General features: G+C 37.7%; 2 protein-coding genes across 2 annotated transcripts; both read left to right on the top strand.

The window, feature by feature from the left end:
* The first annotated feature begins 230 nt into the window (after positions 1-230).
* LOC109169233 (dehydrogenase/reductase SDR family member 12) lies at positions 231-3,180 on the top strand. Its single transcript, XM_019318083.1, has 10 exons — positions 231-558; positions 633-694; positions 1,158-1,277; positions 1,400-1,499; positions 1,570-1,650; positions 1,884-1,933; positions 2,043-2,193; positions 2,267-2,323; positions 2,499-2,620; positions 2,748-3,180. Exons 1-10 carry the CDS (start codon positions 385-387, stop codon positions 2,965-2,967), a joined length of 1,137 nt encoding a protein of 378 aa, XP_019173628.1. The 5' UTR covers positions 231-384; the 3' UTR covers positions 2,968-3,180.
* A 580-nt stretch (positions 3,181-3,760) lies between these two features.
* On the top strand, positions 3,761-6,501 carry LOC109169284. The gene is made up of 2 exons (XM_019318157.1): positions 3,761-4,642; positions 5,552-6,501. Exons 1-2 carry the CDS (start codon positions 4,034-4,036, stop codon positions 6,347-6,349), a joined length of 1,407 nt encoding a protein of 468 aa, XP_019173702.1. The 5' UTR covers positions 3,761-4,033; the 3' UTR covers positions 6,350-6,501.
* Positions 6,502-11,053: the final 4,552 nt, after the last annotated feature.

The following is an 11,053-nucleotide window of genomic DNA, read 5'->3' as shown; positions in this document are numbered from 1 at the left end:
GCTCTACTTTTCGAATATAGAGTAAAAATATTGTTCTGCTTTATAGTAAATCAATTTACTTGTTTTACTATTTTAATAAAGAGATAAGTATAAATTGTTACAATTTTAAAATAGAATGTTATGTAAGTCATAATATTACTTTTAATTTTGTGTGGATAGAAAGAAATATAGAATAGCGCTGGAGACAATATATCCTCCGCAACAAAACGTCAACCACCAAATTAAAAGTCTAGAATCAAGTGCAAACATAGCAAAAGCTCTTTGTATGAAACCAAGGTTGTCGGCTTAGCAACACAACAGAACAGAACAGCCATGGAAACTCCAGTTCTTGTTAGGCAGTGCCTACCGGAAACAGTGGGCTGAAGGCCCATTACAATTTACAAAATGGCCCAGCTAGAAAACAATGGTGGTGATAGTCTTGTCAACGTGGCAGAAGACAAACCCATGGCTCACCATAACTCCCAGTCACCAGGACACCATGAATTAGCAAGAACCAGTTTTTCACTTTCATTTCAAATTCAATTAGATTTTAGACATTTCGCCATGTTTCTTGCCAAGGTGAAATTCGTCAACAGTTTCTGTTTTTTTTTTTTTTTTTTAGTGCTAACGGATTTTGATGTAATCAATCGCAGACATGGAGAGCAACAACATTTGGCCTCTATGGGTACCTCAACTTCACAAAATCAGGTTTTTTGTAAGTACCCTTTGCTTAGGTTGTCGTGTTTTTGTTTATAGGTTTCTGATAAATTGCGTGATCCAGGCACAGTTGAATAGTTGTTGTATTTTTTTTTCAAGTGCACGTACAATTTTTTTGTGGTGGAAAACTTCTTGGCTTTAACTTGGAAATGAAGTGTGCTTCATATCTGCTGTGAATTTCAATAAAATTGTACCCCTCAGTATGGTAAAAACCAATGATCTCTGAAAAAAACACACAAATTTAAGAGTGTTCTTCAAGTAAAGTATTGAGTGCTTAAATACTTTATATCAATTTATATTCTTCAAGTGTTAGTAATGCTATCCGTGGACCGTGGTTGTATCTCTTATACTCATACGCTTAACTTTTATCTTTACCATTGGTTTAAGTTATATATGTATTGTGATTATATTATATATATCCCTACTGAAATTGTTTAGTCCTGGTGTATATTCTAATTCAGGGAACATTCAAAAAAATTCAACCCTGAAGATATGCAAGCACAAATGGAAACGAAAAATTGTGTTGTTACTGGTGCAAATTCTGGCATTGGTTTTGCAATTACTGAGGGTTTTGCTTCACGGTTATTAGTCATTTCTTCTCAACAGCCCCTTTTTTTTTTTTTTTTAATTGATGTACGTAAAGTGTAAAGGTGTGACATTCAGAGGTACGGTGATGAAGACTAATCCTGCTGCGTGTTTTCAGTGGAGCAACTGTGTATATGGTATGCCGGAACAAAGAGAGGGGAGAAGCCGCACTTTCCAAAATTAAATCAGCAACTGGAAATAAAAATGTTTACTTGGAGGTAGTTGCATGGCTTCCTTTTCTAAGTAATTGTATATGTTGTAGATGGCTTATCCATCATAATTCTGTAGGTGTGTGACATTTCATCGGTTAGTGATCTCAAATCATTCACCTCCAGATTCTCTTCAACTAATTTGCCCATTCATGTCCTGGTATGTTTTCCCACTTTATTTTTTAAATATAATTTTTTGTTGATAGGACTATGTTATTTCAAATTCATGCCAAACTTTAATCATTGCTTTTGGAATGTTTTTGGCCACTTTCGTACTAAGGATTCATAGTGTTTGTCAAAATTTTACTGTGTTGTCTCTTCTACAATTTCATTATGGGCTGGTTTTCCTAAAACCATTCAATTGTTGTAACTGATCATATCTTATTTCTTAAGGTAAATAATGCTGGAGTGCTTGAGAATAATCGAGTTACTACACCAGAAGGGTATCATATTTTCACCTTTCAAGAACATTATATATGTATTTACTGTACTGTACTTTTAATCTTTGCTGATAAAGTGATGAATATATCCATATCTTTTTAATAATATCAGATACGAGCAGAATTTTGCTGTAAATGTTCTGGGCACTTATACCATTACGGAGCTGATGTTGCCACTCCTTGAGAAGGCTGCTCCTGATGCGCGGGTTATTACAGTTTCATCAGGTGGAATGTACACGGCTCCCTTAACCAAAGATTTACAGGTAAGTATTTTCCAAGTTTCAATCCCATCCATCTTGCTTGGATGATTATATTCTTATGGGTTGTTTTTTGCAGTTTAGTGATAACCAATTCAATGGAGCTGTACAGTATGCTCGGAATAAGCGAGTTCAGGCATGTAATACCTTCCCTTCTAGTTTAATGATTTTCTTGGTGATTTTAAATTAGTGCTTTGGTATGGTACTCTTTAGTGTTAAATGTCTCCTACGTTTCAATTTAGTAGTTGCCCTTGCTTGATCCATTATCTCCTTACACTATTACATAGTGACACAATAGAATGCTATGTCAGGTAGCACTGACAGAGAAATGGTCTGAAATGCATAAAGATAAGGGTATTGGCTTTTATTCGATGCATCCCGGATGGGCAGAGACTCCTGGGGTTACACAGAGCTTGCCGAGTTTCTCAAAATCGTAAGCACTCCTTAGCTACGTACTACTTTTTTTTTTTTTTCTCTTCAACTGGTGTAGTATTTGCACGCGAGTGAGTATATGCTCCTCGGGCATGTAGATGTTGATAGCATGTCATTCATGTTTGTAGGCTTGAAGGAAAGCTTAGAACAAGTGAGGAAGGGGCAGATACGGTAATCTGGTTGGCCTTGCAGCCGAAAGAAAAGTTGGTACCAGGAGCGTTTTATTTCGACAGAGCTGAAGCACCAAAACATTTGTTGTTTTCGGGGACGAAGAACTCCCATTCTGAAATAGACTCCATTGTTGAAAACCTGCGATCTCTTGCTGGTCTTTCTGGTGCTCGATTGTGAATTATTTCTTCCACACTTGTATCGAGACCATATCTAAGTGATTTCAACATTTTTTTAAAAAACTGTTTGGATTACATATGTGAAGGGTGAGTATAGACATTGTCAAGAATATGATACCATTCTTGTAAAATGAATTATATTACTGTACGAGATTGTTTTATTTTGAGGAGAAACCTCACAGAATAAATTAAAAGGAAAGAAAGGGTATAGATTTTAGAGGAAGTGGAATCTACGAATGGAAACCAAAAAGTCAACGTCGTTGTTGTTTGGTATTCAAAGTCAGGGGATGCAACTAACATCTTTGTTTGATGTACCACAATTGTTAGCTTCCCATAGGAGATGGCAATTGTAATTCAAAATATGGACTTTAAAAGTCATGGTCGTATTTCAGTGTTTAGGTTGAGGACAAGTTTTGCATATAAAAGTCCAATCTAATCAGCTGTCTTAATTATTTTTAATAAATTATGCATATTACCAAACAGCTATCAGCTAACAACTAATTGACCGAACATTTTTCTACAATCAGCTAATGTTATCAACTATTTATACCCTCAAATTAATACAATCAGCTAACAGCAATTTTATCAAACCGATATTTTCTCAATTTCTTTCGATTCAAAAAATCAATGTCTTATCACTAGATTCGATATTGTAATCATTTATTTAGAAAGGTAATCACATTACATAGTAGTTGGAAGATATATAGATATAAATGGTACAACAAACGTATAAATTTTCCAAATTGTGTAGCTTTATTTACGGAGTATTCCAGTTCCACAGTTAAAGCATAGCATTAAGCATTCCAAGATTATTCCTATTCCTATTTATCCATCCTCCGCATATATTTTTCAAATCAAAATCACAAATGTATAGCCACAAACCATGGCGGCTGCCCCTTATTCCTCTCAAAGTTCAACTATATAAAAAATATAAAATCGCCTCAGTTGAAATTTGGTACCTAGTTACTTTTTCATCCATTTGATTTGATGGATCGTTTCTTGATGGGCACAACGCAATTGAAGATCTTGAAACTGCAGTTGGTTGTAGTGGCTTTGGCTTTAAGGAGATGATGAATCTGGTCACAAGTCCTTCCAAGCTTTTCTCTCAGTTTACGCGAAGGGTTTCGGATCTAGATTGGAGGCTTCTGTTGCTGATTCTTCTCCCTCTCTCTCTTCTGTTCTACGCTTCTCTCTCCACCATTTCCTCTGCTTTCATCGGCGGGGCGACCTTCGTCACCAGCCCCCTGAGGTCCATTTTCACCGTCGTCGACTCGCTCGAGAATCTGACCGCTATCGCCGCCGCGCCACTGCCGGCCGAGGTGATTACGCTCCGGTTTAAGAACGAGTCGGAGGCGAAGGCAAATGCTACAGTGGCGCTTCCGCGCCGGTCGGGCAGGAAGGTGAGTTTGGATGGATCGAAGATTGCGGTTTGTTTAGTGGGTGGAGCTCGGAGGTTCGAGCTGACGGGGCCATCCATTATCCAGAACATTCTCAGAGTCTATCCCAAATCTGACCTCTTCCTTCACAGCCCACTGGATTCCAACTCTTACAAGTTGTCGTTGCTCAGAAACGCACCCAGAATCGCGGCCGTTAAGATCTTCAAGCCCACTCGCATCAACGAGACCGAGTCACAGGCCAGAGTTCTAACGGCCCGAAACTCGCCAAATGGCATTCAGGTATGTAATGTAATTCTATTGCTCTAGTGTTTGTTCTGTAATCAAATTTGCTTCTTTTAGCTTTTTGAAAATTAAATGAACTATTTTATTTAGCAATTCAATTTAGATTATTCGGGGTCGGTGGCAGTTATGGGTGGCGGCTCTTGTTTGTTGCTACCTGCTGCTGGTAGTTTGGCTGGCATATGTATTTGTTGCTATACATACATCATACATGAAGGAAATTGTAATGAATAATAACAATTTTCACACATCATAATTATTAATTATTTATATAGTAATCTACACTCGTTTCAATAATTAACTTCGATTAAGACATGATATGCATGGGATAGAGATTGAGTAAGTTTTTAATAAGCTAAGGATTGTCTTATCACTGGAAATATAATGTATGCATCCAGCATCCCGATCATTTTCTTGTTTTAGTAATATTAACAGCAGCTCATTCTAATTAACTCCCCTGAAAATTAAATTAAAGAAAACAACCTTTTGCTTATTCCGTATATTATAATTTATTCTTCCAAAAGGCTGAAAAATCGGAGTAAAATAGCTAAAAATAGAAAGAATAAATGTCTCCTATTTAAGAAAAAACATAATACTTTTAAATTAAATTATAAAATTATTACATTTTTCTTATTACATTCCTCTTCATTCATAGCAAACATTTAGTATGGAGTATTATATTGTTTAGTATTTATTACGGAGTACAAATTTTTGCCTATAATGTATGTTATTTGGTCAGCAGCTCTGCTATGAAAAATTGGGAAGATATGATAAAGGGAGAAAAGTTAGTTGCCTGATTTTGTATTGTATCGTATTTTAAACCGACAGTAGTATCCTTAACGTGTGTTTGGTTGGTTGATGAGAGATGGAATTGTTGACTGGTGGTGTGTTACGTTCCTACTCCTACAGGGGTTGTTGCAATACTTTAATCTGGTGGAAGGCTGTCTCACTATGATCCGTGCGTTCCAAACCAAGAATAACTTCACCTATCAATGGATCGTCCGCACCAGAGTTGACGGATACTGGTCCCACCCTCTAGCACCCCAAAACTTCATTCCCGGACACTACGTTGTCCCGCCGGGCTCATCGTACGGCGGCCTGAACGACCGAATCGGCATCGGTGACTTCAACACCTCTGTGGTGGCTCTGTCACGGCTTTCCATGATTCCCCAGTTGGATGCAGGGGGGCATGCGCAGCTCAACTCCGAGAGCGCATTCAAGGCCCAGCTCACAACCCAAAAGGTACCTTACAAGACTATTCGCCTCCCGTTCTGCGTCGTAACGGATCGGCAATACCCCTTCCCTCCGGGGGCGAATGGGGTCCCCGTGGCGGCACTGTCCAGCCCGGGGCCATTAAGCGGGGCAAAATGCAGGCCCTGCAAGCCTGCGTGTAGTCGGGCTTGCGTTCCCCCGGTAATGAGCCGCCTCAACAAATTGTGGAGCTGGACGGATTGGGCGAACAACACCATAGAGCTGTGCGACGCTCACGGGGAGTGGGAGGAAGGATGGGAGAAATTATTCGATGAAGTTGCCGGTAAGAAGCTGGGTGCAGCCCGGAAGCGAGTGAAGAAGCTGAGTGTTCAAGGATGTATAAGGGACTTCAAGGCGATGAAATTGAAGTCGGCATCATGGAAGGCTCCTTCTGCAGTGGAGATATGCGAGCTAGGCTTGCTTGGCGGCTTAAAATCTGGGACTGTGACTGGCTAAACCCGGCCACACTATTATATTTTTAATTATTTAATGAATGTCGGTGCCGTCTGTCTTGTATATATAGGCCGGAGGGGCAGACTCTAGCTAGTATAGATCAGAATTATTGAATATAGTATATTATTATACCACCTTTAAGTTTTGATCTTTAATTTTTTTTTTGAGCCGGGGGTAACACACACACATCCAGGAAAATTAAGAAATGAAATTTATTAGAAACTGTAGTCGCCGCGCCGGTTGCAAATATGATAAGAATGAGAAAAAGAGAGGAATTGAATTTAACTAGATGATGATGATGCTAGCTAGTAAATGAAATGAAATAAAATAAATTATTTCAACTACCAAATAAGAAGTGGCACGTACGTACTTTTAGTTGTAAAATAACTAACATACATGTTTTTTCTTCGATCACCAAGAAGTGTTATTATATTATTGGGCGGGTTTACATTACTGGATGTAAGATTGGCCGGTGATGTCGAGATCGCGGTCCCCAGTGGAGGGCGGCGGTTGGTGCTTGGGTTGGACGGTGGCCTCTTCCGGCCCATCAGCACTCTGTGTCTTACTGGCAGCCACCGCCGGTGGTTTGGACGACTGATTATTAATATTCTTATTCTGCGCCGGCTCCTCATCTTTCCCGTAAAATCCACCGCCGTAACCTTCTTTTGTGAGGGGTTGCATGGGGGAAATATACGGCGGTTGCTGCTCCGGCCTCGGCCTGCCCATGCTAGCCTCGTCTCTAACGTTTACCCCCTCTTCTTTATCTCTCTGCATTATATATATTGCCAATTCAAGCTAAGGCTTTTTTAGCAGCGCATGCAATGCAATAGCAGGATTATATCATTAGGGGATGGATTGCCTTCCTATATATATGTTGCAATTAAATCACAAAGCTAGCTAGCTAGCTAAGAATTATTGACGCGTGTCCTGTATGTAGAAAGACGTGGCCACGGACTAGAGCAACCACGCGTCCACGCTTAGCTTGCTAGCTAATGAGATTTGATTGCATTATATATTTATATCCTGATCTTTATATTTAAATTGATATTTAAGAGTATATCAACGCAAAATTATATATGAGACATAGATAATTGAATGTGAAATTTATTTATTTAAATAAAGAAAATTGTAATTTATGTCCTTCTATAATATGCCAATTATTATTATCATTCATGAATTATTAATAGTGATGGGGTGTGAACCCCGTGGGCTCAAGGCCCAAGAAGAAAAAGGATCAAGCCCAGAAGAAGAAAGGCCCAAAATAAATATGGGCCAAACCAAGTAGTCGGCTCGAGTCAAAAGTAGGGGCGAGCGCGAGGTCGGCATAAGTAGGGCAAATTATGCCCTGGACCCGTGTCCACAATGAATAGTGGACACGGGCCCAAAACGACGTCGTTTTTTAAAAAAAAAATGCGTCATTTAGTTTAAAAAAAAAATTGCACGCGTTTTGCCGTTAACGGCGTTTTTATTTTTTATTTTTTTATTATGAATGTACAGTTATGCCGTTATGAATGTACAGTTATGTCATTATGAATGTACAGTTATGCAATTATGAAATTATGAACATAGAGCTCTAACATTATGAACTTACAATTATGAACATATATAGTGATAAAATTATGACCATGGAGCTTTAAAATTGTGAATATAGAGCTTCGAAGATTATGAATGTACAGTTACGAAGTTATGAATGTACAGTTATAGAGTTATGAATCTACAGTTATGGAGTTATAAATCTACAGTTATGAGATTATGAATCTACAGTATGGAATTATGAATGTACAGTTATTGATCGAATTATGAACAAAGAGCTCTAACATTATGAACTTACAATTATGAATATATAGTGATAAAATTATGAACATAGAGCTCTAAAATTGTGAACATAGAGCTTCGAAAATTATGAATGTACAATTATGGAGTTATGAATGTACAGTTATGGAGTTATGAATGTACAGTTATAGAGTTACGAACGTACATTTATGGAGTTATGAATGTACAGTTATTAACATATAGTAATAAAATTATGAACATATACTCCTATAACGAAGCGGTCTGAATTTTTTTTTTTTTAAAAAAAAAAAGAAAAAAAAAAGGATATAACAGTACTGTTACCCGTGTCCAGCAAGCATGCTGGACACGGGTCCAACGCATAACGATTGCATAAGTAGTAGGTCGGCCTGGAAGTAGCCGTTATTCTTACATTATCACCAATGAAACCCATTTACTTCCCTATTTACTACCCAACTAAAAGCCATTAATCTCCATTTATTATTCATAAGAAACCCTTTAATACTCTTCCGTTGCCAAGACAAAGTGCAACCCCCACTACACATTATCATTCTTAATGACCCATTTACTTGGCTATTATTCCCCCATCATTAACCTATTTATTATTCCATTGAATCACCCAACGGCTAGCTCTCATTCTCCAAGCTATAAAAAGGAAGAAAGGGAACAAGATGGGGATCCATTCATTCATCTACATGTGGGAGAACTCTCCCAAGTACTATCCTATCACTTACTATTCTTTCATCCCCAAGAAGACTCCATCACTTTCCCAAAGAGAATGCACTCTTCCACAACCACTCTCCACTCATCTAAGCAAGAAGACCACATGAAGAAGACTCCATATGAGAAGACTCTACCACTCTGCCACGAATGAAGAAGACTCCCTCTCAATGTACAAAGTATAGTAGTTCTATCTCTAAACAACATCACATACACAAAATAGCTCTACAATATGTACAAAGACACCTCCAAAATACATAGTGAATTTAGGCTTGGCACCGTCCAAAAAGGCCTGTGGTTTTCACCTTTCGGTTTTCACGTACAAAAACATTGAGTTATATTTTTTTCTACTTATTTTTCTATAAGTCGCATTGTGAAAGGTGAATCCACCAACTAAGGGTCGCAAATTATGCCCTGGACCCGTGTCCACAATGGACACGGGCCCAAAACGACGTCGTTTTTCAAAAAAAAAAAAAAAACGCGTCATTTAGTTTTTTAAAAAAAAAATTTCGCGCGCGTTTTGCCGTTAACGGCGTTATTTATTTATTTTTTTTTTTTTGGTATTATGAATGTACAGTTATGCCGTTATGAATGTACAGTTATGCAATTATGAAATTATGAACACAGAGCTCTAACATTATGAACATATATAGTGATAAAATTATGACAATGGAGCTTTAAAATTGTGAATATAGAGCTTCGAAGATTATGAATGTAGGAGTTATGAATGTACAGTTATAGAGTTATGGAGTTATGAATCTACAGTTATGAGATTATAAATCTACAGTTATGGAATTATGAATGTACAGTTATTGATCGAATTATGAACAAAGAGCTCTAACATTATGAACTTACAATTATGAACATATAGTGATAAAATTATGAACATAGAGCTCTAAAATTGTGAACATAGAGCTTCGAAAATTATGAATGTACAATTATGGAGTTATGAATGTACAGTTATGGAGTTATGAATGTACAGTAATAGAGTTATGAATGTACAGTTATAGAGTTATGAACGTACAGTTATGAAGTTATGAATGTACAGTTATTAACATATAGTAATAAAATTATGAACATATACTTCTATAACGAAGCGGTCTGGAATTTAAAAAAAAAAAAAAGAAAAAAAAAAGAAAAAAAAAAAGAGATAACAGTGCCTAACGACACTGTTACCCGTGTCCAGCAAGCATGGTGGACACGGGTCCAACGCATAACGATTGCTAAGGGGTTGTGTTGGACCTCCCTGGGCTCAAAAACCCTAAAACCAACAAATAGTATAAATGTTGCTTCGCAATTTTTAAAATGGTACATATATTGTCCATCTCGACTCTCGAGTATAAATGTTGCCCCTTAATTTCCTCCCGTATAGTATGGGAGGGCAATATATGCATTTGGACATTCTGGCGGTGAGAGACGCAAGTCCGACTTTCGTCTGAGGTCAGCATTTCAAAAAAAAAAAAAAATAGAAGCTCCTTTCTCAACTTCTTTTCTCTCGTACTGTTCTCAGTCACCATAGAGAATCCATCTTGTTCATCATCTGTTAATCACCGACCTATGACGTGTAGCCAAACACTGATTTGAACGTAGATTCTGTCATCAAAGCTTTACATAAATCTGTCAAAGCCTTGGAATTACATCACAACAAAATTGAGAATTTGTCCACTACTGTCGCCTCCTCATTCGCATTCTCTCATACCCAAGCAACTTCTCTTGCCAACTTGGAGAAACTGGTCCAACAGCTACTCGCCACCCATGGTAAACAACTTGTCTAGGAGGAGAATTCCATTATCGTCGTTCAACGCGAAGGGGTCTCCACTGACCACAACGAAAAACATGGGTGATCACCACCATCGTTTTTTCCCATATCTTAAGGTCGAATTTCCTTTGTTTTCCGGCGAGGAAGTACCTATGATTGACTTCTTAGGGTGTATTTGGCTCGCACATGGGAATCGAAATGAGTGATGATAATGAGTTTTAGTGAAACTATTTTACATGTTTGGTTGTAGGGTGGAATGAGAATGATTATCAATAATGTTGTTTGGTTATGTATGATCCAATAATGGGAATAAAAATTTTAAATCAAGATAATTGATTTTAATATAAAGACACCTAAAACACCAATATGAACAAAAAATAAAAATAAAAGTCTAAAAGCACTAATCAAAGGGAATGAGAAGGAATAATGGAATCAAA

This window comes from Ipomoea nil, unplaced genomic scaffold (assembly GCF_001879475.1).
Source record: "Ipomoea nil cultivar Tokyo-kokei standard unplaced genomic scaffold, Asagao_1.1 scaffold3267, whole genome shotgun sequence".
NCBI lineage: Eukaryota > Viridiplantae > Streptophyta > Magnoliopsida > Solanales > Convolvulaceae > Ipomoea > Ipomoea nil.
The sequence above is the reverse complement of the archived record's forward strand: the minus strand, read 5'-3'. Positions and strand labels throughout refer to the sequence as shown.